At 51.8% G+C, this 27,953-nt stretch overlaps 2 protein-coding genes across 7 annotated transcripts in view; one reads left to right on the top strand and one right to left on the bottom strand.

The window, feature by feature from the left end:
* Positions 1 to 170: 170 nt before the first annotated feature.
* NELFA (negative elongation factor complex member A) lies at positions 171 to 23,324 on the top strand. 2 transcript variants are annotated; one of them, XM_032333592.1, is made up of 12 exons: positions 171 to 582; positions 1,423 to 1,529; positions 15,350 to 15,521; positions 16,897 to 17,058; positions 18,156 to 18,245; positions 19,735 to 19,865; positions 19,960 to 20,029; positions 20,341 to 20,429; positions 21,183 to 21,294; positions 21,978 to 22,255; positions 22,364 to 22,463; positions 22,591 to 23,324. In XM_032333592.1, exons 1-12 carry the CDS (start codon positions 186 to 188, stop codon positions 22,773 to 22,775), a joined length of 1,893 nt encoding a protein of 630 aa, XP_032189483.1. In that variant the 5' UTR covers positions 171 to 185; the 3' UTR covers positions 22,776 to 23,324. The 2 variants fall into 2 exon arrangements, with proteins under 2 accessions (XP_032189483.1, XP_032189484.1); XM_032333593.1 differs by lacking the exon at positions 1,423 to 1,529 and having other exon boundaries at positions 257 to 582.
* A 466-nt stretch (positions 23,325 to 23,790) lies between these two features.
* The window catches only part of NSD2 (nuclear receptor binding SET domain protein 2), a 99,431-nt gene continuing 95,268 nt past the window's right edge, over positions 23,791 to 27,953 (bottom strand). For all 5 annotated transcript variants that reach the window (XM_032333585.1, XM_032333583.1, XM_032333587.1 and 2 more), the window contains one exon: positions 23,791 to 27,358. In XM_032333585.1, the coding sequence (XP_032189476.1) occupies positions 27,087 to 27,358 (272 nt within the window). In that variant the 3' untranslated portion in view covers positions 23,791 to 27,086. The remainder of the gene's footprint in view (positions 27,359 to 27,953) is intronic.

Raw genomic sequence — 27,953 nt, 5'->3', positions numbered from 1 at the left:
GTCCGCACCGGGACCAGATAGCGCGGGCTACCGGGCGGGCGTCTCGCGGCAAGGGCCAACCCCGCTAGCGCGCTCCGCCTCGAAGCCGCGTCCCCCGTCCACGCGCCCTTCCGCCACAGGCGCGCGACGCCCCTCTCCTGACGTCATCTCACCCAGCCGCCGAAGAGCAGGCCGCGGGCGCCGCCATGCTGCGTTACGGCGACCCGCGAGCCCTCCTCGGCGCCGCCGCGTACCGCCTCGCCGAGGCCCCGCCCCCAGGAGACGTCACCGCGGCCGCCCCGCGGGCGCCGCCATGTTGGGGGTCCTCGCCGCGGCCGCGTAGGTGTCTTCATAAGATGCCGGCTCGGCGGCGCCCGGCTTTCTCCCCCCAAAATGGCGTCCATGCGGGAGAGCGACACGGGCCTGTGGCTGCACAACAAGCTGGGGGCCACGGACGAGCTGTGGGCGCCGCCCAGCATCGCGTCCCTGCTCACCGCCGCGGTCATCGACAACATCCGTCTCTGCTTCCACGGCCTCTCCTCGGCCGTGAAGCTCAAGCTGCTGCTCGGGACGCTGCACCTCCCGCGCCGCACCGTGGACGAGGTGAGGCGAACGGCGGTGGGAACGCGGGGCCGCCCTTTCCAGGGACCCTAGACCCGGGCCCTGCCCCCTTCTCTCCGACTTTCCCTCTTACCCCTTCCAGCCCTCCCCCGGACCTTCACGGTCACCCGGAACCCCGCGACCCTCACGCCCCACTTCCCACGGACCCTCATTCCCGCCTCGAGACCCTCGTCCCCGACCCTCACGCCCTCCCCTACCCTCACGCCCCCCTGCCCACGCACAGTCATTCCCGCCCCGAGACCCTCATGCCCGACTCTCAAGCCCCCCTGCCCACGGACCTTCACCGCCCCCTGGCCCACGGACCCTCGTTCCCGCCCCGGGACCCTCGTGCCAGACCCTCACGCCCCCCTGGCTCACGGACCCTCGTTCCCGCCCCGGGACCCTCGTCCCCGACCCTCACGCCCCCTGCCCACGGACCCTCATTCGGGCCGCGGGACCCTCGTTCCTCGACCCTCACGCCTCCCCCTCTCTCACGCCCTGGTCAGGCCTGTCTCCCGACCGCCGGCCCCACAGGCCCCGGCCTCCCGGCCCCGGGGGTGCTGGAGGGGAGGAGCTGGAGCCCACCGGCTGGGAGGGGAGGTTGGGAAGCCGCCGGAGGACGTGGGGTCCCCCCGCAACCGGGATCCGGGCCGCGGAGGGCGGCGGGCTCCGGGTTCTGTCCCGGGCACCTCACGAACAGCCGCTCGTTCAGGACGCTTGTTCACAAATCTTAGGGTTCTTCCCGCGTACGGGTGCTCCACGTCGCTCAAGGGCGTGAGTGTGAGACTGGTCTTGTTTTTGCGAAACGGCACGCTGTGTCGGTTTTCGCGCGAGGTGAACTAGGTTTCAAAACACCGAAGCTGGCGCCGGCTAACGTAGTGCCGCTGCGGTTGTCGGAGGACGCGGCTGCGGTCTGTACCTTCGTGGCTGCGGGTGGAGCCGGCGCACAGGTGCGGGTCTGCGGGGCTGGCGGGGCTGGCGGGGAGGTGCCTGCTGCGCGCGTGCCCGAGGTGCGCGTTCACGCCGCGGCTTTGGCTCCGGGTGCCGCCTGTCCTGTCCTAGGGACACGGTGGCTTGTGGACTCGCATTAGGGAGTTAGTAAGCACGTACTTGTCTGGGGTTGTGGGATCACAGCACTGTGCCTGGTGTTTTCCAAAGGGGCCCTCCCCCACACTTGCCCGCCTGCTGGGTGCCTGAAGGTGTTTGGTGGGGTTCTCTTGTTCTTTCTCAGAGTAACTGCACCGTTTTAAGATTTATTTATTTTTTTAAAAGATTTTTAACTATTTATTTGACAGAGAAAGAGACAGCGAGAGAGGGAACACAAGCAGGGGGAGTGAGAGAGGGAGAAGCAGGCCTCCCACCAAGCAGGGAGCCTGATGCGGGGCTCCATCCCTCCTGGGATGATGACCTGAGCCCAAGGCAGACTCTTAACGACTGAGCCACTTTTTAAAAGATTTACTTACTTCTTACGGAGCAAGCACGTGAGGAGGGGAAGGGGTAGAGGAGAAACAGACTCCCCGCTAAGCAGGAGGCCCCTCTTGGGGCTCCACCACAGGACCCTCAGATCAGGATTGGAGCAAAACCAAGAGTTGGTCGCACCTAGGTGCCCCTGCATTTTTTTAAGTTGAGAATTAATGAACATACAATGTTATGTTACCTTCAGGCATGCAACATACGATAATGGGGCTTGCATGTATTGCCTATCATCAGTGCCTGTGAAACTGCTGTCTACCATACATGCAGAAATTTTTTTCCCTTGGCACGAGAACTTTCAAGACTTACTGCATTTTTTTTTTTCTTTGAGTTTTTATTTACTTGACAGAGAGAGACACAGCAAGAGAGGGAGCACAAGCAGGGGGAGTGAGAGACGGAGAAGCAGGCTCCTACAGAGCAGGGAACCTGATTCGAGGCTCAATCCCAGGACCCTGGGATCATGACCTGAGCTGAAGGCAGACATTTAACGACTGAGCCACCCAGGTGCCCCCAAGACTTACTTTCTTAGCAACTTTCAAATACGCAGTACAGTATTAAGTACTTTATCCACATTGGTTGATTTTGATTTGTGTCTGCTTTAATAGTAATATGGTTGAGCACCCTTTCGTGTATTTATTCACTGATCTTTTTCTGTGAGCTACCTCTTCATATGTTTTGTGGGGTTTTTTTCTGACAGTTTTTTTCCTTTTTTTTTCCTTTTTAAAAACATAAACACATATATCTATATAGATATAAACGTCAGTTGGCAGTCCTTTTTCAGTTATATATTTTATAGCGATTGTTAGTTTTAAGCCTCACGCAGGTTTTTTCACAGAACCTTTGGAGGTGCAGATGCTCTCAGCTGGGACCAGCTGCTGGCAGTCTTGCCTTCTTCTGTGACGGGACTGAACTTGTCTTGTTGAGGCCTAATGGGAGGGCGTTTCTGCTGTCTTGTTGGAGCAGCTCTGTTCACCTTTCACATTCTTCAGGCCGCCTGGCCTTGATAATTGTATGAAGCTGGGAGTCCAGTTTCCTTTTCCACGTGGATGTCCAGTTAGTCCAGCCCCATTTATTGAAACTGCTGTCACTTCTCTGGGTCTGTGCCTGGGCTCTGCTGGGTTCCTTCAGGCTCTCATGTCACTGTGCAGATAACCCACTAAGTCCTGTTGCTGCCACTGTATACTGAAGTCTGGGCAGCTCACAGCAGCCCCTGCCCCACTTCATTCTTCAGGAGTGTCTTTGGCTGTTCTGAGTTGTTTCTACTTGTGTATATATCTAACTTTCACTTCTCAGGTTACACATACATAATGTTGGGATTTTCATTTAGACTGAGTTGAATTTATACTGCATTCTGGGGTGAAATCATCTTAATATTGTATCTGATAATTTATGAATATGGGCATACCTCTCTATTTAGTTTTCCTTTAATATTTGTTATAAAGTTTTATGATTTTCTTGATAGAGGTCTTCCATTTTCTGTTAGATGCGTTATTAGATATTTCACATTTTCATGCTGTTGTAAATGGTATCTGTTCAAATTTAATTTTTTAGATGAATCTGTAGAATAGCTTACTAATTGCACTAATTTTTCTGTTGACTATTTTTCTGTGTACTTACTAATATCTTTCCCATTATTTTTTTTTCCAAGATTTTATTTATTTATTTGACAGAGAGAGAGAGAGATCACAAGTAGGCAGAGAGGCTGGCAGAGAGAGGTGGGGGGAAGCAGGCTGCCCGCCGAGAAGAGAGCCTGATGCAGGGCTCAATCCCAGGACCCTGAGATCATGACCTGAGCGGAAGGCAGAGACCTAACCTGCTGAGCCACCCAGGCGCCCCCTACTTTTTTTATTTATTATTTTTTAAAATTTTTTAAAGATTTTATTTGTTTGAGAGAGACAGTGAGAGACAGCATGAGCCAGGAGAAGATCAGAGGGAGATGCAGACTCCCCATGGAGCTGAGAGCCTGATGTGGGACTCGATCCCAGGACTCCAGGATCATGACCTGAGCTGAAGGCAGTTGCTTAACCAACTGAGCCATGCAGGTGCCCCTGCCCCCTACTTTTTATTTCTTTTTCTTGCCTTACACTGCACTCACCAGGACCCCTCCAATATTTTGTCTTTTTTCTGATTGCACAGTGAGAACTTTGACTATTTTGATGATAAATATTATGTTTACTATTATTTTTGGTAGATAGATTTATCTGGTTAAGGAAATGCTCTTCTATTTCTAGATTTTTTTATACATTATTTATATTTTAATCTTTTTCTTTTTTTTAGATTTTTTTTTTTTTAATTCATTTGACACTTTGACACAGAGAGCACGAGCAGAGGGAGTGGCAGGGTAGAGGGAGAAGCAGACTCCCTGCAGAGAAGGGAGCCAGACTTGGGATTCCATCCTACAACCAGGGAATTGTAACCTGAGCTGAAGGCAGACACTTCACCGACTGAGCCACCCAGGTGCCCACCTCCTAAATTTTTTTTTAATCATGCATTTTTGTAATCATGAATGAGTTTTCTTAAGAGTTCTATTGAGATATAATTTCACTCATTTGAAATGTTTTTTAATATGTTCAGAGTTGTGTAACCATCATCTTAGTCAATTTTAGAACATTTTCATCAGCCCCCAAATAAGCTATTAGCAGTCTCCCCCTCCACCACTATCCCCACCTTCCCCAGCCTGAGGTGACCACTGATCTGCTTTCTGTGTCTGAGGATTTATCTATTTTGGACATTTCGTGTGAATGGAATCATACAATATGTGGTCCTTGTGACTGGCTTCTTTGACTTAGTGTAATACTTTTGGGGTTCACTGATGTAGTCTGTTTCTACTTATTTTGTATAACTGACTTATCCTCCACTGCATTGATAGACCACATTTTATTCCTCAAGTATTTGTCAGTTAATAGATATTTGGGTTGTATACACTTTTTGACTCTTACAAATACTGCTGCTGTGAAAGTTCACGAGAAGTGTGTATAGACCTGTATTTCCAGTGTGGACACTGGGTTTTGGTTCTCAGGCATAGGCCTCAGGGAAGAACAGCTTGGCTTGTGTTACTACTGTCTTGAGGTCTTGCCACCTGTCTTCCACGGTGGCTTTAGCTTCTTCACAGCTGATACCAGCAGCGATGTTTGAGTTTTCTGGTTTCTCCCATCTTTCCCGTCCTTTGTTATCCTGTCTTTTTGATGTAGCCATCCTAGTAGTATGAACATGAATGGGTTTTGAGTTTTAACAAATGGTTAAAATATCCGTTGATGCGTAATTCCCCATATTTATAGAATAGCATTAATTGTAAACCAACTTTGCATCCTTGAGGTATAAACTTAATTTAGTCATTTTATTTTAATACTTACTTGAGAGAGTGTGTGTGTGAGCACACTTGTGAGAGAGGGTGGGAGGGGCAGAGGGAGAGACAGTTTGAAGCCAACTCTGTGCTGAGTGTGGAGCCCAACGTGGGACTTGATCCCAATACCCCAAGATCATGACCTGAGCTGAAACTAAGAATCAGAGCCTCAATAAGCTGTGCCACCTAGGTGCCCCCAATGTAGCCATTTTATTTTGTTGGATTATGTTGTCTTGATAGTTTGTGTAGGAATTTTGTATTTATGTTCATAGGTGAGATTTACCTCTACTTTTACTTTTTTTTTTTTTTTTTTTTAAGATTTCTTTGTTTTAGAGAGAGAGAGAGCATGACCGGGAGGGGCAAAGAGGAAGAGAGAATCTCCAGCGGACTCTGTGCTGAAAGCACAGAGCCCATTGTGGGGGTTCATTTTGTGACCGTGAGATCATGATCTGAGCCGAAACCAGAAGTAGGGTGCTTAACTGACTGTGCCACCGAGGTGCCCCTCTGATTTTACTTTTCCATATTGTCTTGTTAGATTTTTGGTATGAAGTTATGCTACCCTTATACAAGGGATTGTAGTGTATCTTCTGTTTTCCTTTTCTTTGGAAAGTTTAATAATCAAATTATTACTTCCTAAATGTTTGGTAGAATTTAGTAATAAAACCATATGGGGGACCTGGATTTTCTCTGTGGGAGGATTTTTGAGTTTTGATTTTTGGTTTTATAGTCTTTTTTTTTTTTTAAGATTTAGTTATTTGACAGAGAGAGACACACAGCAAGAAAGGGAACACAAGCAGGAGGAGTGGGAGAGGGAGCTCTCCAATTTCCTGGGATCATGACCTGAACCGAAGGCAGACACTTAAGGACTGAGCCACCCGGGTTTTATAGTCTTCTTTCTTTATTTATTTTTTTAAAAATATTTTATTTATTTATTTATTTGACAGAGAGATCACAAGTAGGCAGAGAGGCAGGCAGAGAGAGAGAGATGGAAGCCAGATCCCTGCTGAGCAGGGAGACCAATGCGGGGCTCCATCCCAGGACCCTGAGATCATGACCTGAGCTGAAGGCAGAGTCTTAATCCACTGAGCCATGCAGGCGCCCCTATAGTCTTCTTAAGGAAAGGTCAAATGTTACATATTTTTTTAAAGGATCAGCCATTTCTACTAAAACTTCAAATTTATTAGTGTAAAGTGGTTAATATCTCTTTATTTTTTTTAATATGAGAAGCATATGCAGTAATCTTCCCTTTTTCATTTTTCCCTCATTTTTCTTTTTCTTGATTCATCTAACCAGATATTTTCAATTTTCTAAGACTTCAAAGTACCAACTTTTGGCTTTATTGATATTCTGTGTCACGTTATGTATTGTTTCCTGTTTCACTACTTTTTCGGACTTTCACTTTTTTTCTTCTACTTTCTTTTTTATTTTGTTCTTTTTTAATCTTTTAGGTTGGATGCAGGCCTCATTTTTCAGCTTTTTTCCCCCTAAAATATATGTGTAAAGCCATACATTTTCTTCTAATCCCGACATTAGCTGTATCCCGCAAGTTTTGATAAATAGCATTTTCATTAGTAAGTCACAGTATTTCCTAATTTCTATTATGATATATTCACTGATCCTGTGTGGTTTAGAATTGTTTCTTAGTTTCTGTACATTGGAGAGGGAGAGATTTTAGTTACATTTTTGTGAGTGAATTCTAGCAGTATTGAGTGCTTGTCAGAGAATACAGTCTACATTTCTTTAGTTGTTTGAAATTTAAGATTTGCTTAATGGTGAAATAGTCAGTTTTTATAAACATTGTGATTAAACTTGAGAAGCATATTTATTCTCTAGTTTTGAGGTCCACTACCCAAAATACGTTTATTAGGTCAGTTTGTTTATTGTATTGTATAGGTCTACTATAGTCTTACTAATTTTTAAAAAATTGTTTTACTGATTAGAGAGGGGATGTGTTGATTTCTATTATGATACAGGTTTGTCTATTCCTTCTTACAGTTTTATCAACTTTTGCTTTATGTATTTTGAGCCTATGTTATTAGGTACATGCAAATTTAGAATTGGCTTTTATTAAAAGGAATTGGCTCACATGATTATGGAATCAAAGAAGTCCTGGGATCTGCTGCCAGCGTGCTTGAGACCCGGAGAGCTGGTGTACAGTGCTAGTCAGAAAGCCAGCAAGCTGGAGACCCAAGAAGAGCCAGTGTTCCTTCCAAATCTGAAGACTGGGAAAGACCAGTGTTCCATCTCAGTCAAGCTGGAATTCTATCTTCAGTGGACTCAATGAGGCCTACCCACATTAGGAAGGGCAGTCGGTTTTACTGAGTCTACCAACTCAAATGTTAGTCTCATCCAGAAACTTCTCATCCAGACACGCTTAGAACTCCTGTTTGAGCAGATGTCTGAGCACCCCTGGCCCAGTCAGATTAGCCATCCTGGACAGCAGCTGCTTGTGTTTCTTAATGGAATCCTGAAACCAGTTTACTTGTTTGTGACGTTTCTGTTCCTCTCAAAAGCTAAGTAAACAACAGTTCTTAGCTAATACCTAGGAAGAGGAAGAGAGATTAGAATGGTCCATTGCTTTGGTTTATTTTGTGAGGGGTCCAGAAGTTGGTTAAGGCTCCTGCTCTCTAAGTATTTTTATCCAGTTAGGGGAACAAGAATGATGTCTTGAGGGCGCCTGGGTGGCTCAATGGGTTAAAGCCTCTGCCTTCAGCTCAGGTCATGATCTCAGGGTCCTGGGATCGAGTCCCGCATCGAGCTCTCTGCTCAGCAGGTAGCCTGCTTCCTTCTCTCTCTCTCTCTGCCTGCCTCTCTGCCTACTTGTAAAATAAATAAAATATAAAAAAAAAAAAAAAGAATGATGTCTTGAAAATGGAGTCTAATGGTTTCAGGAGACCATGTACACGAGGTGTTTTGCTAACTGCAAAGTGTCATAAAATGTAAATAGTGACTTGAGGTTTGGGCTGTTTTTGAAAGGGCATTAGGAAATAAGAAATGCTGGTACTAGATAAAACCAGTGATCACTTTGGTCTAAGACATTGACATTGGCACCAGTGGAAGTTCCAGGGAGAGCAGAGATGGCTGGGAAGTACTGTTTATTATGCAGAATTAACCAACTCTTGAGAGGACCACGGGCAGTCCTAAGAATGCCAGTGCTCAGGAACTGGGAAGCTGCAGACTCCTCCCCAGGATTCTCAGAAAGATAAGGCCAGCTGCAAGGTGGACCAGAGGCGGTTTATCCCAAGGCTGCACTGCCCCTGGGCAGGTCGCCGTAGTATGTCCTTTACTCACTGCATCTGTCTTCATCCCGGACAAACCACTGTCCAAATATCTGGAGATGTTGGAAATATCTCCATGAGAATGAAATGTTCCACTTCTACTCCAAGGATCTGTCACTTGGACACAGAAACAGCCTCACTTTCCAAGCCGGGGGCAGAGGGTCAGACAGGAGTGTGTGAACATGACATCCACGCCTCTCACATGTGTGGTTTTCAAGGATTAAACCCATGTCCATGTCACAGTTCTGACACAGACTTTGTGACACACAGACTCACCGCTTCGTTGACATTTAACCTAAACTCTGCTGCCATGGTGTGCCCCCCTCCCCCATCCAGCACCTCTCTTGTTTCTTTTCTGCCTGTGGGGTGCAGCTCTGTCCCCACAGCGAGCAGGAGTCCCTCACAAGGTTGTAGCCTTACCCCTGATGGCCTCAGATCGTCGGCCCAGGACACTGGGTCTCTCTGTAGTCTTGCACTTTCCTATGGCATGTTTTGGTGGGCTTTTTGAAATTACAGACATCTTCCATCTGTTCTAGAAAATCTCAGTAGTTATCCCTTCACATATTGCCTTTACTTCCCTTAGTTTTTTTCCCTTATTCTCTGCTTCTCCAAGGAGGTGCATATGGGACTCCCCTCTGTCTCCTGACCCATATGTCTCCTCTCCATAGCTTCTAGTGGTTTCCTTTCTTTGTTATGGTCTGCATAGTGTCTGACTTAGCATCCCATCCCTTCCTTCATCTGCCATTAAACTGTTTATTGACTCCCTTTTCCTTCCTATAGAGTCTGTCAAATAAAGAAGTAAAATCTTGTGGCACTCTTACCCCACATCCTGCTCCCACGTGTCTGCAGGCACAAACCATTCTATTCTCTTTATTTGTTTTAAAAAGATTTCATTTATTTGAGAGAGAGCGTGCATGTACTGGCAGCGGGTGGCAGAGACAGAGGGAGAAGCAGAGAGAGGAGAGAGGGAATGAACACAAGCAGGGGAAGTGGTAGGCAGAGGGAAAAGTAGACTCCCTGTTGAGCAAGGAGCCCCATGTGAGACTCGATCCCAGGACCCTGGGATCATGACAGGACCTAAAGGCAGCAGCTCTTAACTGACTAAGCCACCCAGGTATCCCAGCTCATAACTTTTTTTTTTTTTTTTTACTTCTTTATTTTACAGAGATCACAAGTAGGCAGAGAAGCAGGCAGAGAGAGAGGGAGAAGCAGGCTCCCTGCCAAGCAGAGAGCCTGATGCGGGCTAAATCCCAGGACCATGAGACCACGACCTGAGCCGAAGGCAGAGGCTTAACTCACTGAGCCACCCAGGAGCCCCGTAACTTTTTTTTTTTCTTAAGTTTATTTAAGTAATCTCTATATCCAGCCTGGGGCTCGAACTCCCGATCCCAAGATCAAGAGCCAAGAGCCACGTGCTCCGACGGAGCCAGCCGGGAGCCCCTGTAGTTCTTTATTGAGTAAGCTGCCTCTGTGTAGACATGCTTTAAAAACAGGTCTCTCCTTGTGTGGACTGTCGTGCCCAGGGAGACATGCAGGAGAGGGTGGCTTGGTGCTAGGTGTAAGTATCACTTCCTTTTTTTTTTCTTTTTTTTTTTTAAGATTTATCTATTTATTTGAAAGAGAGCACATGGAGAGGGAAAGAGAGACTCTCAAGGGGACTCCCCGCTGAGCACAGAACCTGCTGCGGGGCTGGATCTCACAACCCTGAGATCATCACCTGAACTGACACGAATTGGACCAACGGTTGAACGACTGCGCACCTTTCCCGGCACCCCCACCCTCCGCCGTGTGTTTCACTTCTAAAGAAAGCCGCTGGCTGCTCTCCAGGGTGGCGGTCCCGTGTCACCTTCCCTCCAGCTGCTGTCTTCTACATCTGACAGAGTCTGTCCTCTAAGGCACTCTCCTAGTTTGTGTTTCCATAGTCACTAGTGACACTGAGCGTCTTTTGTCAGTCTCGCATTGCAAATCTTTGGTAAAGTACCTGTTCCCATCTTTCAGAGCATATTGCTTTTAATTGATAGAAATTATATTGTCTTATGTACTTCAGTCAGAGTTTTTAAACAAAACATTATTTTTAAGATTCATCCATGTTGCTCTTCATCTCCTCCAGGAGTTGGCAAACTGGCCGTGACCTGTTTGTAAGGTGCGTGAGCTAAGAACGCTTGCACGTTAGTAAAAGGGTTGCTCAAAGTTGTGTCATTCTGGTTCTTTGGGGTTTTTGTTTTTGTTTTTGTTTTTTTGACGTGGCCCACAAGCCCTGAAGTGGTCACTGTCAGGTCCTTCACAGAGAGCTGGGCAGACTCAGCTGGGCAGACTCAGCCCGCTGGGCCCCCATCCTTGGTGTCCCTGTGCACAGCCCCCTCCAGCTCAGGGTGACAGCTGCCTCCAGGCTGGGTATGACTAGCAGTGCCACTCCTTCCCCACGGGCCACTGCTAAGATTTCTGTGGAATCTGTGCCCAGGGGTGGACATGTTGGGTCATAGGACATATTTGCTTCAATAGTGAGATTGTCTTGTCCACACCCCCACCTGCAGTGCCTGATGACACTTATATTCTCCTTCCCCCTCTTTTTTCTCCTTCCCTCCACTTTTCTGTTTTTGTGGATCAGATGTTTGAAAAGTGCTGCTTGTGTTCATTTGAGGCAGCTGTCCCTGTGTTCACTGCCTTCTCAAATTTCTGCCTGGTCCATTGCCTGTTAATAGCAAATGGCTTTGGGTCATCTGGGTGGCTCAGTCAGTGAAGCATCTGCCTTTGGCTCAAGTCATGATCCCAGGGTCCTGGGATTAAGCCCCGCTTTGGGCTCTCTGCTCAGTGGGGAGCCTGTTTCCCCCTCTGCATACTGCCCCCTGGCTTGTGTTCTCTCTCTCTCTCTGTCAAATAAATAAACAAAATCTTAAAATAGTATCTGTCTCTGTTTCCATTGGGGTTGCCATCTTGTTGATTTGGAGGGACTCTGTATTTGGGATGGTAAACACTGCTGGTTTTGAACAAACACTACAGATTACATCTGCCATTCTGTTACCTGTCAACTTTTTCATTTGCCCTTTGCTGAACAGACATCTTTCATTTTAACACACAGTAATAAATTTTTGATTTATGGTTTGTGCTTTTGAAGTTTTAAGAAGTCATTAGATGTGCCTCTTTGATTTCTTTTCACTTTGTAGCCCTCCAATTCACTGATGGGTCCGTCATGCATCAGAAGTGCACCTTCAGACATGCTGTGAGATTGGAAGCCAGTTTTGTTTTCCTCTGAGTCTGGGGTCTGTCCCCAGCCATGCGCTTAAATGCAGGCCAACTCTTTCTCGTAGATTGGGGGAGGGGTGTGTGTGCACACGCGCGTGTGTACAAATGTGCACACGCATGCGTGAGGGCATGCGATGTTCCAGTAGCCCGTGCCAGGTTGCCCTCTTGGCAAGAACTGGAAGCTCCTTACTTCATCAGGCATCTGTTTCCCCGCAGAAGCCCCGTGAAAGCCTACCATGAGAATGTGGCTGAAGGGAGGGTTCTTGTCGAAGATTTTAATCTAAAAGTGTCCTAGACTGCTGTTATAAAATATTGTCAGCTGGATGGTTTAAACAGCAGACATTTATTTTCTTAGAATTCAGATGCTGGGAAGTGCAAAGTTTAGGTGCTGGCTGATGAAGTGTCTTGTGTCTGTGTGCTCACAGGATCCCTCTTCTCTGTGGGCACCACCTCCGCTGTGGACGTCCTGCCCTCAGGACCTTTTCACCTCCCACTCCCACCTCATGGGGGTTAGAGTCTTAGCTTCTAGATTGAGGGGGACACACACTCAGGTTGTAACAGTAGTCTTTCTGGTTTTAACCTCCCTGCCTTTTTTCTTTTTTATTTCTTTTTTTAAACATTTTTATAAAATCTCATCCATTTGGGGGCACCTGGGTGGTTCAGTGGATTAAAGCCTCTGTCTTCAGCTTGGGTCGAGATCCCAGGATCTTGGGATCGAGCCCTGCATCAGGCTCTCTGCTCAGCGGGTAGCCTGGTTCCCCCTCTCTCTGCCTGCTTCTCTGTCTACTTGTGATGTCTGTCCGTCAAATAAATAAATAAAATTAAAAAAAAAAAATCTTGGGACGCCTGGGTAGCTCAATAGGTTAAGTGACTGCCTTTGGCTCAGGTCAAGATCCAGGAGTCCCAGGATCGAGTCCCTCATTGGGCTCCCTGCTTAGCAGGAAGTTTGCTTCTCCCTCTGACCCTCCCACTTCTCATGCTCTCTCTCTCTCAAATAAATAAATAAAACCTTAAAAATAACAACAAAAAAAAATCTTGGGGCACCGGGGTGGCCCAGTGGGTTAAGCCTCTGTTTTCAGCTCAGGTCATGATCTCAGGGTCCTGGGATCAAGCCCCTCATTGGGCTCTCTGCTCAGCAGGGAGCCTGCTTCCCACCACCACCCCCCCACCGCCTGCCTCTCTGCCTCTCTGCCAAATAAATAAAAATCTTTAAAAAAAATTTTTTTTTTAAAATCTCATCCATTTGGTCTCCTGGTTGTTGTACTAGTTTGCTGGGGCTGCTGGAACAGAGTATCACAAACTAAGTAGCCTAGGACAACCGAAACACTCTGTCACAAGGCTCTGGGTGGTCTCTTCTAACCTGCTGTGGCTTCCACTGGTGTTTGGCAGCTGGTGGGGGCACTGCTCACCTTGTCTTTCTTCCATGAGTGTCTGATTCTGTGTCCAGATTTCCCTTCTTGGTAAGGACACTGGTCATGGTGGATAGGACCTATCCCAACAGCTTCATTGTAACTGGACCACCTGGAAAGGCCCTATTTCTGAACACAGTCTTATTATGAGGTTCTGGCATATCTTTTTGGAGGAGTACAGTTCAGCTGAGAACACTAGGCTTTCATGAACACATAGGCTTTTCATGGGTTCTCTGTTCATCTCGTGCTCACTTGAGAGCACTTTGAGACCAGGTCTTCTTTTGCTTGTGTCTGTCCCTGAAGCCCCACCTCACTTGGCTCTCCGGAGAGACTCGGGGTCTCTAGGAAGGGTAGATTATTAGAGGGGTCAAGTCTGCTGTGCATCTCGTTTTGGGAGGCTTCCATATTGAGAGAGCCGAATCCTAACCACTAGACCACCAGGGAGCGTCGAGGCTTCCATATTGAGACGCATGTGGTGGCCTTGTTCTTTCCGCTCCCCCACGCAATCTGCCGTAGCTGGCTGGTCTCCAGGCTCGTCTCCTTGAGGAAGCGCCAGCCTGGCTTCCGGGGCCACAGGCCCAGCTGTGTGTCCAGAGGGCTCCAGTCTCCTGGCCTCTGGGCCAGCGTTGACCGTCACCCATGTTTTTGATCCTGGTCTCCCTGTGAGGTGTGGACATCACCTTTGTGGCCTCTCCCCTCCTGGCGTTGTCATCTGCGAGTGTGGGTGCTCAGGACTTTGCTCACACAGTGTGTTTCCTGTTCTCAATGCTTTGGGGCTGATCACTGATGGGGGAGCCCACCATCTTACTGAGCCATTGCAGACACGTTTAGATAGGAGTGATCGTCTTATATATAACTTCAGTTGCCTGAGATGTTCTTATGCTTAATTTTTTGTAGTAAGGGACAGTCGATATTGTTTAAATTTTCATTTTGTGCCTTTTTGTTTTTGATGTAGAACAGAACTTCTAGCTCAGCTAAAGAAAAGAGGGAAGGTGGTGGATGGGGCCATTATCTCTAACAAAAAGCCCCCTACCACAAATGTTAAAAAATAAATGTTTACAGTTTTTGCCATGAAAAGAACATATTTCTGCATCTTTCAAGAGATGGCCTTTTAGAACCCCTTTGCTGGTGCCCAGTCCTGTGTGTGGTTGACAGGGGGCGCCCAGTGTCAGAATCGAACACCTAGGAGCTTTGACCTGGGTGAGGGGGCCAGGAGGCTTCTGCCCTGGTGTGTGGGACCGAAGGCGTGTTTGGGTTAGGGGACTCCATCAGGCCAGGAGTGTCAAGTCTCAATGAGTCTCACATCTGAAGGATGGAAAGGAGCTCCATCAGGGCCTCCGCCCTGGCCATTCCAGGGGCCAGCACAAATGCAGGGGTGGGAGCCAGGCAGCAGGAGCCCCATGCCGCCTTCTGCCCCTTCCTGGGCCCTCGGCCTGCTGAGCATAGCGAGGCTGCCTGCGTCCATACTGTTCTATCGGGACTGGGGGCTGGTCTCCCCATCACCATGGTGCCCCACCAGCAGTTCTCCTAAGCAGGGGTGTTGGTGGCCTGGTGGAGGTTCTGGGTAATGTGTGCTCAAGGGAGGCATGTGCTTGTCTTTGGACAGCATTCCGTTCTCCTGCTCTGCGGGCAGCTGAGGAGCCTGGATGCCACTGGGAGCCACCTCGGAGGCTGCGGGCAGAGGCAGTGGCCGCCCGGGTCAGGGGGAGGGCCGTGGGGTGGAGAGCACAGAGGAGGACGAGCCCACAGGCCCCCGCAAGGATGGGACGAGTGTGGAGGCCATTGCTATAGAGCGTGGACACTGTTTTATGCCCACAGAAGCTACAGCAGGGTGCAAGCAAGGCCCCTCTGTTTAAAAACAAAGGTGCATGCACACTGGCTTCTGCCCAGCTCCGTCCTGCAGTCCTGAGCAAGGGCACTGGCACGTGTCAGTTGCGGGGGTGGGGGAGTCCCGGGAGGGGCGGGCAGCGGTGGCATCTCTTGGGGGGCCCCCCTCAGGACTACCGTCTCTCCTTTCTCGGCAGATGAGGGGCGCCCTGGCAGAGATTATCCAGCTGGCTACCCTGGACTCGGACCCCTGGGTTCTCATGGTAGCTGACATCCTGAAGTCCTTTCCCGACACAGGCTCGCTTAACCTTGACCTCGAAGAGCAGAATCCCAACGTTCAAGACATTTTAGGAGAACTTAGAGAAAAGGGTATGTGTGTGTGTGTGTGTGTGTGTGTGTGTGTGTTTTCTGCTGGGAGACAGGGAGACAGGTCTTCCTTTAAACCTCTTTGCTGAAGTGAATTCGGCATCTGGAGTGTTGCATTGTGTGCTTGCCTACCATGTACATGGTCCGCCCTAGACGCTGGCCCCCAGCTTCGTACCAGGACAGAATCTTTGCGAAACAAGCGTGGGGCAGTCTGCAGGCTGCTGCTCACCATGCTTGCCGTATCTGAGATCCGTGACCACTTTCATGGTCACGCGCGCTCTCTCCCTGCTCAGCTCCTTAAGGCCATGGGCTCTGCCCCTTCAGGTCGCAACTCCAGAGCCTAGATCATTCCCTGGCACAGAGTAGATGCTCAGAAACATGTGGTGAAGATACTACCAGTTCACTTGTTCTCAACGGGAGCGGAAACCATTTAGGAAATACTGGCCAATGGTCAGGACTGTAGCGGAAGTGGCAGGCTGGTCCACCCCTGGTTCCTCTCCTTGAGAGAGCTGGATCTGGTGTGCCCTTAGAGATGGGACTCGTGCTACTGCAAGGCCAGTGGCCGGCCCGCCCCCTGCAGGTGGGCCCAACACCCCCTCTCCCCTCCAAAGTGACCGCTCTGTCAGTTTTGATTTCAATGGCCCACACACCCCATGGATGCTGCAGGAGCACCAGGAAGCCAGCCCGACAGGTCTCTGTCCCAGTGCTTAGCTTGCCCAGGGTGCAGGTGAGGTCCGTGTCTACTTGGTGACTTCTCTGGGTGGGAAGGGCTCCTGTGTCTTCAGCTCCTGGTGGGGGACGCTCCTTGGCCCCTGGGGGCCCTGGTCCTACAGGGAGTACCATGAGGGGATGGGTGTGCAGGAAGAGTGGGGGCTGGGTTCAGGCTCCTTCCCCCAGGGTTTCTCCTGAGCTCTGACTGCTGGGTGAGCACCCAGAGCCAGTAGCTGCCTGGCTGCTGCTTCTGAGGGCCCGGCTTCAGCAGGGGCGGGGGAGGCTGCTGGCTGGGACCATAGCACACTTTCCCTTCCTACTGCTAGGGGTGTGTCCTGGTACTTCCAGTGCCCTCGGGACGCTCACAGCGCCCTCCAGAAATGGTCGTGCTGCTGAGGGGCAGGTGGGCCAGGCTGGGCCGAGCCAGTTGGGCCATGCGTCTGACCCCTACTTGCACTGGCGGCCTTGACTGCTGGGTGACGGGGTGGGGTGGAGCCTTCGGGGAGTCCGCGCCCTTGTTTTCTGTTTTAAAAAGCAAGCAGAAGATCCAGGACCATAAACAGGAGACTGCACGTGGGTTCACATTTTCACGTGAGCCGTGTGCCAGCTGTGGCACGTGGGAGGGGATGCGGCTGCTAATACGTCATGTTGGTTCTGGAACGAGCAGTGAACGAGTGTGAGGCGTCCGCCATGCTGCCCCTGGAGTGCCGGTACCTGAACAAAAGCGCCCTGACCACCCTCGCCGGGCCTCTCACGCCCCCGGTGAAACACTTCCAGTTGAAGAGGAAGCCGAAGAGCGCCACGCTGAGGGCAGAGCTGCTGCAGAAATGTGAGTGCCCCCGCCCTTGGAGGGACCCACTGGCTCGGTTCACACAGTGTCCTCCTCAGGGCTTGCTCGCTGGAGCTCCTCTAGGCCCGACGACGCCCAAACTGTGTAAGACGGCTGCCCACGCAAAGTGCAGTGTTTAGTGTTTTTTTGGGAAATTTATTTATTGCTCTGCTAAACTGTGTTCTAAAGTCTGCTTTAGAAACTTGGGGATTTTTGGGTTAAAGTGTCTGTAGTCTTTGTTACAAAATGAAACCTACAAACCGCGCCACGTGGGCAGCGGGAAAGGTGGCCTCATGAGGGCCTTTGGAAAGGCTGGGCCTCCCTCATTTCTGGAGTTGCAGGTGATGCCCCTTTGGCCTTAGAGATGTTTGGCCATTTTACTTAATGTTTCCTCAACTAGCAGCGTATAAAATGGGTGTTGACGATATTTGCCAGAAAAAAGGCAAGAAAATGGATTCTTTCAGCCAAATTGCAAAACAGATTTCAGTTCACTTTTCTTCTGAGCAGTCAGGGACTTGGTATTAACCATGTACATAAATGCCCCGACTGCCAAGAACCTGGAGTCCTGGGTCCAGGGCTGCTCTGTGGCCTCACAGAGCCGGCAGGGCGTGGCAAGGGTTCAGGCCCCAGTGCTCCCCCACGACCCACACCCACCACTGGCCCTGGCCTCGCATTTCACCTTCCCCTTCCCCGCCAAGCCATCTCAGGAAAGTCTCGTTTCCTTCCTCGTGTTCACGCATCTGTGAGGAGAAACAGCACGCCTTACCCGGTGACTACCAGTGAGGACGCCCCGCCGTACCCGTAGGGCCTCCTTCCACCCGTTGGGGAGACAGAAGGCCCCTCCCAGGCCCTTGGGAGTGCAAGTCTTTCTGCCCCTTGCTCTACTTCCTTGACAGTAGGGTTTTCTCAGCAGAAAACAGGACATTGGAAGTGGGGTGGGGCTGCTTGGGGAATGCGGGAATGCTTGCTTAGGAAGAGAAAGCCCTATGTTTGTAGGAACTCTTCCAGATCTGACTTCTTTGGGAGGTGGAGTCACGGGGGCATCGTGCCTCCGCAGTCAAGGGCACGGGCCTGATCTAACGCAACTCTCCTTACAGCCACTGAGACAGCCCAGCAGCTGAAGAGGAGCGCAGGGGTGCCCTTCCATGCCAAAGGCCGGGGCCTGCTCCGGAAGATGGACACCACAAGTAAGGCGGCGCTGCACCCCCGGGCTTGCCGTTGCTTGTCAGAAGGGGCTTGACCTCAGAGACATGCTCTCTCCTTGTCGCAGTGGCACTTAAGTGTCGAGATCTGTGTGGACCCTGAAGGTGCCCTGAGGCATGGTGGTGACAGGACACAGGAGATGAGAGCACTCAGGCTTGAGTTAAGGTTTCCTGTTTGCAGAAGGACCTGGAAGGTTACGTGTGAACGTGCCAAGAGCAGCCAGACTAGAATTTGAGGGAAATGCTGGCTTCTGGCTTGCTCCAGCAAGCCCAGCGCTGCTCTGTGCAGGGGCGGGGGGAGGGCCTGCAGGTGGAGAATGAAGTGCCCAGGGTAGCAGGTGTCCCTAAGGCGTGTTCTTGGGCTGCACCTCCCTCCTCTGGGGTAGAAACAGCCCTGCATGCAAGTGGAATAGATGTTGTGAGGAGAAAACCAATTGCCCAGGGGCTTGGCCCCCAGAAGGCACTGGACAGAAAACCCAAAGGGCAAGAGGGCACAACGGCCATTTTCCCAGCCTAGGACCGACCGGACAGCTGGGAAGCTGCGTCACCTGAGAACAAAATGGCTGTGCATTTTGTGCTCCTGTGCACAAAATGTTGTGCACCTGTTGGAGCCCAAACGGATGCCTCAGGGCTTAGGTCCCCTTCTGTAGGCCCCACTCCAGTGAGGTATCCTGAGGCCAGTGGCATGGTCACTATGCCTTTGACACAGCATCCAGTTCAAGGTCGAGCATGCTTCTCTGGTCCTGTTCATGGTGCTGGGAGGGGGCCACGTGTCCCCTGGTCCTGCGTCATGGTGTGAGATCTGGGCGTGGGTCTGGAGGCAGGAGTGGGGAGGCGCCAGATGCCCAGGGACGGGGACAGGCCCTGTTCCAGAGGCACCATCACTGTGTGTCAGGCGACTTTGTTGTGATAGACTGGGGACCAGACCCAGGGGGAGGGTGGGGCACTGGGGGTCTAGCCGAGAACAGGTCTGATCGCCGAGAGGGGCAGGAAGGAAGCTAGGCTGAAAGTCCCATCTGTCTGGGCTGTCGAAAGGCTCGGCGTGTTCGGGCGGATGGCTGGAGGGGTGACAGCTTTGTTTCTGTTGGTGGTTTTGGCAGAAATGCCTAGATGTCATCACTTCCTGTGGCCTGGCTCTTTGACTCAACACCTGAGTGCTTGAGTACCTGGAGGGGAAGCCTTCACTCCCTAAGGCCCGGGGTCGCAGGTGCCCTGTGGGGTCACCTCCACCCACCCTCAGAGACATAGCCAGTCCGTGGGAATTGGGGTCACACCTGCCTGAGCATCTGACAGGCTCGCGGGGAGTGAGGAATGCAGGCCGGTGAAGTAGGCAGCCAAGCGCCTCCCTCCTATACAGTGTGCAGGTTTTTGTAGAAAAGGGTGGAGATGACAGGAGATAAGCCAGCCCTCAGAGTCCAGCCTGCAGGGCAGCCCCAGCCCAGGCAGCCACTGACCGGTGCTGTCCTCTCCACAGCCCCACTCAAAGGCATCCCGAAGCAGGCACCCTTCCGAAGCCCCACCACCCCCAGTGTCTTCAGCCCTGCCGGGAACCGGACCCCCATCCCGCCTTCGAGGACTCCTCTGCGGAAGGAGAGGGGCGTGAAGGTGGGCACTTCCCCACGGGCCTCCATGGCCTCACCAGAGTGGCCCAGCGTCCCTCCAGTGGCCGTTAAGGGCGGGCTTCTGTCTGTCTTGGCAGCTGCTCGACATCTCTGAGCTAGATATGGTGGGTGCCGGCCGGGAGGCGAAGAGGAGGAGGAAGACGCTGGGTATGGACACGGGGCTCCCTGCGGGGTCTGGGCGGATTGGGGCCACGCCTCCCAACCTGGTCCCTCTTTGGTTTCTCCCAGAGGCCAGAGTTCCTCGTATCCCTGGCGGCTTGTACAGCTCACCAAGGTTGACCGTAACCAGGGTGCCATGACCACACCTGGTACCCGTGTCGCAAATGGGCTTCCTGCGTTCTTTTCCCAGAGCCTGGGTGTGAAACGCATGCTCGGCCTGCACCCCAGGGGCCTGCTAGGCTGGCTCGCAGGGTGCTCTGCCGGTGGGGACACTGGCAAGGACTCTGCTTTGTTGACAGATGCGGAGGTGGTGGAAAAGCCAGCCAAGGAGGAGACCATCGTGGAGAACGCCACCCCGGATTATGCAGCTGGCCTGGTGTCCACACAGGTGGGGCTGCAGCACCCTCCCCAGCTGCCCACCTGTCCCCTGGCTCCTCCCACGGCCACCATGTGTGCTCCCTTTTGTTCCAGTGGTTCCCCATACCACCTGCCCCATGTGGAATGTGTGTGTGTGCGGGTGAGGGTGCAGGAGGGCGCGCTGGCCAGAGGCCCTGACGTGAGCATCACAGGAAGGCTGAGTGCATGCACACTGCGTGTGCTCTCTGGGGGGCTCCTTGGCGAGTCTCCTCACTGCTGTGCCTTGGTTTCCCCTCTGCCTGCTGGGGAGGGCAGTGCTGGCCTTGCAGGTGTGAGGGCGGGCGGGCGCTGGCCGTTAAGCCTGTGTGTGGGGCGTGAGGCCTGCCTGCCATGGTGGAGATCAGTGGCCAAACACAGCCTGCCACCTGGAGTCTCGTCCACACAGACTGTACACGTGCAGCTCGTGGGTTCAGGGCCACAGGCAGGGGCTGGAGAAAGGCCCTGAGGCCAGGGTGGCTTCTGGGTAATGGCTTAGTTTCTTCCTGTTGCGAGGCTGTTTTCTCATTTCGTACAACGAGGGAGTCTTCCCTCTATCATTTGCTTTTCTGGTAAGAAGAGACCTCGAACGACCTCTCCTCGGAGGCAGCTGGTTTGGGAAGCTCCCTAAGCCGCAGGGGGGCAGCCCAGGCTTGAGGAGAGTGGAATCCGCGGTCCTGCTGCAGGGTTGGGGGTGGAGGTTCACGGTGGAGCCAGTCCAGGAACGACTGTAGACTCTGTGTTCCAGAAACTTGGGTCCTTGAACAGCGAGCCTGCGCTGCCCTCCACAAGCTACCTGCCTGCCACACCCAGCGCAGTCCCGGCCTCGTCCTACGTCCCCAGCTCTGAGACCCCGGCAGGTGAGCTCCCCACTGGGGTGCACCCCCCATGACTCGGATGGGACACAGCAGCTGGCATGGGGCTTCCAGAACATCCATGCTGTGTCCTCCTCGAGCTGTTGCTGGTGCTGACCTGCCAGCATGAGTTTCCGGGAATGAACTCAAAGTTCCCACCTGCTCTACCCTTGCTGGGGGCACACAGGTGGTGGCCTCTGTGCACACAGCACAGCAGGAGCTTTCTGCTGGGGGTGGGGTCAGGGAGGCCTGGCTGACTGCCTCAGGGCCCAGGGGTCCTCTCCTGATCCCAGGATTTCAGAAGGAAAGGTGGACCCAGGGTAGTGGCCTCAACTCTGGAGCTCCTGCTCTGCTGGGCTTGGCTTGGCCTGCCAGGAGTGTGTACTGGGAGCACAAGTAGCCAGAGAGGGCCGCGGGGTCCAGCAGGCTCTTGGGACCTGAGGCGGCGGCCTGCCTATCTTCCCAGGGCCTGTACATCTCCCCGTGCCGGTCTGGAAAGCCAGAGACCTTTGGCTCCAAGGTGGGGGTCTCTGGCTTCCACTGTGGGGACCCGGAGCCGAGGTCTCAGAGTGAGCAGGGTCAAGCAGTTGGGGCCGGGGAGGTGGAAAAGAATCTGACCCCCTTCCCGAGGTGAGGGGGGACCCTGGCTCTGCCTGCCGGCTCTCCAGCATACCTCACTCTGCTTGCAGCACCGTCCTCTCGGGAAGCAGGTCTGCAGGCCAGCCGGCCGCCTGAGGAGCCCAGCACTCCCAGCCCCGCGCTGCCAGCACAGTTCAAGCAGAGGGCCCCCATGTACAACAGCGGCCCGAGCCCTGCTGCCTCTGCGCCTTCAACGCCCACCTCCCCCCTGACGCCCACCACACCCCCAGCTGTCACCCCGGCCGCCCAGACACCTCCAGTGGCCATGGTGGCCCCACAGACCCAGCCCCCTGCCCAGCAGCAGCCCAAAAAGAACCTGTCCCTCACGGTACGTGTGCTCTAGGTGCTGGGCAAGAGTCACTGGGAAGGTGGTGTGGGTGCCGGTGAGGGTGCCGGGAGTGCCCACGGACCCACAGCCCTCTCTCCCTGCTCGCAGAGGGAGCAGATGTTCGCCGCACAGGAGATGTTCAAAACAGCCAACAAAGTCACGCGGCCTGAGAAGGCCCTCATCCTGGGCTTCATGGCTGGCTCCCGAGGTGGGTGGGCGCGGCTGGCCCCATGGGGTGGGGGAGGAGGGACGAGGGCACTGTGGTGGGAGGGTGGACTCCCTCTCCCCCCGCCCCATGCCCCCCCACCCTGCCCAGCAGCCCCTGCCCTCCACAGAGAACCCATGCCAGGAGCAGGGCGACGTGATCCAGATCAAGCTGAGCGAGCACACGGAGGACCTGCCCAAGTCAGACGGCCAGGGGAGCACCACAATGCTGGTGGACACCGTGTTCGAGATGAACTACGCCACGGGCCAGTGGACACGCTTCAAGAAGTACAAGCCCATGGCCAACGTGTCCTAGAGGCCCCCTGCACACCCACCTTCATCGTGGGGCTCTGAGGGACGGCCGGCAACTACTGCCAAGCCCCAGCCCATGGAAGCTTTTAGGTTCATTTCTTGGGGGTGTTGTGGACTTATTTTTTAAATTTTAATATGGGTTACCTTTTGTGTGATTTCAGATACTTTTTTGGATTCAATATTACATTTTTGAATGTTAAAGTTAACCAAAAAAGTTATAACTTCCTAATTTTAGCAACAGCTCTGCCTGTTAGACTTTTATCTTTTTTTTTTTTTTTCTTAAATTCCATGGACCATGAGGGAGGGCTCTTCCTTGCTAGCGTGATGCTCTCTCTGCCCCGCAAGGTTGAGGTGACCAAAGTGAGGCCCAGTGTAGTTGAGAATGGGGTGGGGACGGCCTGCCACGTACCCAGAGCGGGGGATGCCGGGCCACACGCGCTACGTGCAGGTTTTGTATTTGTCTTTTGTACGGTTGTGAGCATTGAGACCAGTCTTCTGGTTCCTGTTTTCATTGTACAATCTGAGTAATTAAAGTATAGCTTTTCTAAAGAAAGCCCCGCGCCATGTTTCAGGCCAGCTTGTTCTCCCTGCTCCAGGGCTGCAGCCTGCTCGGGGTGGAGGTTGGCAGCGGGGAGGGGGCAGCAGGACGGTCAACCCCCACCAGCCGCCAACACAGCCACAGCCAGAGGCTCTCTGTCGGATAAGATGGAGGGCCAGGAGCTGAGAAGAGTCAGCAGCTCCTCTCCTGACCGTGTCACCTTTGATGGGGATTTGTGGTAATTTATTTACCCAAAAAAAGGAGGGGGGCACTTTTCGAAAAGGAGAGCCCCACTTATTGTGTCTGGTATTGGCTGTACCTCCGGAGACCCCATCAGCCTCTCCGTGGCAAGTTGAGAGCCAGATGGCAGTAGGAGGATAGGGGGCAGTGTCGGGGCTGTGCCAGATGCTAAAGGAACTAGAAAAGTGGGGGAAAGCCCCAAACTTCAAAATGCATCCCATATAAAATAAGTTCAAGAAAGAAAGCCTTTAAAAAAAATTTTAATACAAAAATACTCATATACAGTTTTTCGAACACAACGTGCCACTTTAAATGCTATTTTCCCCTGACTGGCAGTTCTCACGTCTACAGTTCAGTCTGTTACCCCCCAGAAGGAATTTCAAGTTTTTAGGTCTGTGCAGACCGGTGAGAGCGCCGAGTGTTCCTGAAAGGAGCCTGACCTCATTGTGTAGGAACCAGCGAACACCGACAGGCACACTTCAGTTCGTGTGTAATTTTTGACAGGGCATTTCACATCTCAACAGGGTACGGCGGACACCATGACGCCCATGACAGCAATTCACTCTAGTGACTAACGCCCAACACTGCTGTTCGGAGGATCAAGAATTTGGCAATAGTCATTTGTGTTAATTTTCATCAAACAGGCTTATCTGTAATTCCTGGAAATACGGTAGTTCTGGAAGGTGGGCACTGCACCCCCTGTGGTTTGTACGGCAGGATCAGAACTTAAGAGGCATCTGAGGCGCGGACCATGAGCATGTGGGAGGCCTGGGAGGTGGGGTGTCGCATGCGGTTCCTCGCGGGACAGGGCAGACAGTCTCCCACGTGCTATGGGTGCCACACTCGATTCCCCATAGTGGTTGCATGTCATGAATGCCAGGGTAGACACGTCCCTGGGCCCCACACCCGGAAACGTGCTGGCGCGACCTCACCTGCCAGGGCTGCGGTGCCGGCCATTCCTGATGCTGGGGAATCAGGAGATGTTGGGGCAATTTTCATTTTGTTTCTGCTTCACGTTCATGACAAAGGACTGAAGCGGATACTCAGAATGACTCCCCCCAATTGAGCTCTCCCTCAGACTCAGTTGAGCGCATCAGCCCCCACAGGAATCCTTGTACTGAGATTCATAAACCAGTTTTCTAGAGATTTTCAAAGTTAGTGTTATTTGCTCATTAGTTCAACAGTTTTTGGAAAGAGGATAACCATATTTAAAATTTTTCCAGTATTTCCTTCAGAAAGATTGTAGAAGAATTTGAAAATATCAAAGTGACTCCAAAATCACAAGATTTTACTCCATCAAATCCAAAAATAAGTTAATCTGCTTCCCAAAGTGCACTGCAAGCCCAGTCTGATGGTCTAATGCAGAAGCCCCTTCACTGGTGGGAAAGGACAAGTGAGGCATGTGACCTGCACCCCAGGCTCTGAAGAGAGGCCCCCACAGTCTCAGGCCCTGGCCCAGAACCCACGAGTGGAGGAGCACCTCTGGGCCTGTCACTGGAACCTTCCAAGTTGTTCTGGTAATGAGCATAAATCTATAATCAATCCAGTATTTTCTTAGGATGATTTGAGAAAAATTAGAGTTCTAAAAGGAACCCCCCCCACACACACTAGTCCCCGTGTCTTACCAAAGCAAGTGCATTTCCAGAGGCCACCTGAGCCACATGGAGGAGTCAACTGATGACCAAGCTCCCATGTCTCCTGGGTCACCGTGTATGGCTCCTTTCTCCAGGATGGTGGTAAGGAGAGGTGCCAAAGGGTCGGCCACAGTTGGTAAAACCCTGCTCTTAGTGCTGGGGGGAACTGCAGACACAAGGGAGCCTCACCAGCAGCAGATTCTTCCCTGTGCTCAGAGCCTGGCAGAGAGCACCGCACCCCAGAGCTTGTGTCACAGAACCACAGAGAAGCAGTGAACAGGGATCTGGGTCCAAGGACATCCTGCAACTGTGCAAGGCAGAGACGACAAAAGGAAGGAGCAGGAGACCTCAGGAGTTGTTTTCAGGAAGGGCTGTGTGCATGTCTCTGCAGGATACATGTCCTCCTTATGTTATCTTAAGAAGAAAGAGCCAGAAAAAGCATCTGCTGCTGAACAGTCCCCTCCCATTGCGAGCAGTGCACAGAGACTGCAGGCCCCCATCCTCAGGGTGCTCTGGACTCCCCACAGTCAAGAGGAATTTCAAAAGAAAAGCCAACTTTGTATTCCCAGCAGCTTCTCAAAAGCTTCTTCTTTTCAGGGCTGGACCTTCTACTGAGTGAGAGTTAGTGGCCATCTCCCGGGGGAACTCGGGGCAGACTCCTGCCTGCTGCTGTGCTGGCCATGCAGGCCCGGAGCCCCAGCGCAAGCATTTTTCCACAGTGTCCTGGCTGAGCACGTTTCCTATGAACAGACCCACAAGTGTGACTCAATGGCAGTAACTAGCTCTAAACCCTGGGTCTCTCCTCAGACCGTGAAAGAACATTGTTTTGGAAATGCATGTCTCCCGTGTGCACTGGGTCCCCGGGGTGGGGAGCACCTGCCCTGCTCCCAGCAGTCACCTGCGGTGCCACAGGGCCGAACAGAGCTCCTACAGAGCCATCTCCACAAACTCCTCACTTTACACAAACTCACCACGGGGCTACACCCCTACCGAGTGGTGTGCCTTTTGCTGGGACAACTCGGGGCCGCACCAGTAAATACACATTTCAGTCGGCGTTAATTTGTGAAACAAGTTTAGCAAAAATATATTGAGAATAAAAGCCAGAAACTGGTAAAGAAAAGCCAAATGAAAAAAATATACAAAGTCTTCCCCTAAACGTTGTTAAGAACCGGGTACGTTTAGGAGACAGGCCTGGTCGGGAGAGGCCGGGTGGCACAGACCCCACACTCAGTCCAGATGCGCATCGGAATGAACTACAGGGGCACCTGACACACACACTATGTCACTATCACCGCTCCTGGGGCCGGCTCCTCACTAGGATGGAAAAGAAGCATTTTGAGGAAAAATTTCACATTAGTATTTAAAAAAAAAAAATCATACAGCTGTTTCATAAGAGCAAAATAATGATCAAAGTCATGGTTTCCAGGGAATCCAGGGTCTGAGTCCTCGCCCAGGCCCCACCCTGGTCTCTCCTGAGTGATGAAGACAGGTAAGCAGGCCAAGTAACATTGTTAAGATCAAAGAGATAATAGTGAGCCTTTAGAAAAATACTACTCTCTACATTTTGGGTGAGATAAAAACATTTCATATGCCAATTAATTTTCAATTATAACGTTAACCTACAAAAATAGAGTGGGAGGAGACCTTGACATTCTCAGAAATTCAAGTGTAGCTGTAATGCTGTGTAGTAAGGCTTGTTTGTCCGGGAACCTTCTGAACCTCGCGGCTCAGATGGGTCATCAGTGCAGACGCAGCGGGCGCTGCTGAGGATGGCTCAGTGGTGGACAGGCGCTCCCCCCCCAGGAGGCCTACACGGCTGGCATAGCGGCTTCGAGCTGGGTCCTCTGGGCCAGTCCCCCTCGTGGCCCTCTACCCCTGGATCTGGCCAAGCCGCCGCCTGGCGCTATTTGCCTTCTGTGACCCTCCGCCAGCACCTTCTTTTCTTCCTTTTCCCCTTGGACTTGGTGGGTTCTGGAAAGGGTTTCTCAGTCTTGGCACTTCGAGCCGACTCTGCCCCCAAGTCGTGCTCACAGCAGCACGACCGCCCATCCTGGGTGGAGCTGAAGGCCGTCCCCTCCTGGTGTTCCTTGCAAAATGAATTGGGGCAAAAGTGGCAAAACAAAGTGGAAGGTTTGCCACACACGTCACAATGATGCCAAGGACATTCCCACTTTCCTGCAATGAAACACAACAAATTAGCAGAAGCCACGGAACCCTAACAATGTCTGATATCTTGATGGTTGGAAACCAATTTTAAAACTGTCTGGTGAGACAGACACAGAGTAAGACAAGACACTGCTTCCTATGGAGCTGTGAAAATGTAGAGCAAACGGAAGGTGGGCACTCACAGGTCTGGCAGGCAGGCCTGACAGAGGGCACCCGCATCCCCGAATCCCAGGCTGCCGCTCTGCACACGTGTGGCCAGCTTCTGTGACCTTGCTATGGCCTGGACCCATGGTCCTTCTGGCACTCGTGTGTAGGGGTCACTATCACACCTCCAGCAAATAGGTTTCTCTCCCATTTGCCTATGAAATCATGCTTTTCTTTTTTTTTTCTTTTAATTTTTTTAAAAGATTTTATTTATTTGCGAGACAGAAAGAGCATGAGAAGGGAGAGGGTCAGAGAGAGAAGCAGACTCCCTGCTGAGCGGGACCCCTGGATCATGACTTGAGCCGACGAAGGCAGTCGCTCAACCAACTGAGCCACCCAGGCAACCCCATGCTTTTCTTTTATACTTAAACATGTGGGACTTTTCCAATTATAACTTCAG

The sequence above is a fragment of the Mustela erminea genome, chromosome 2, assembly GCF_009829155.1.
Source record: "Mustela erminea isolate mMusErm1 chromosome 2, mMusErm1.Pri, whole genome shotgun sequence".
Taxonomy (NCBI): Eukaryota; Metazoa; Chordata; class Mammalia; order Carnivora; family Mustelidae; genus Mustela; species Mustela erminea.
Note: the sequence above shows the minus strand (reverse complement) of the source record. Positions and strands in the feature narration are given on the sequence as shown.

Bases quoted from the DNA above. Each gene is read 5' to 3' on its own strand.
- NELFA (XM_032333592.1), top strand. From the start codon at position 186: ATGCTGCGTTACGGCGACCCGCGAGCCCTCCTCGGCGCCGCCGCGTAC. The intron at 583-1,422 runs GTGAGGCGAACG...GAGGTGAACTAG, and splicing joins CGCGCCGCACCGTGGACGAG to GTTTCAAAACACCGAAGCTG. The intron at 22,464-22,590 runs GTGGGTGGGCGC...TGCCCTCCACAG, and splicing joins CTTCATGGCTGGCTCCCGAG to AGAACCCATGCCAGGAGCAG.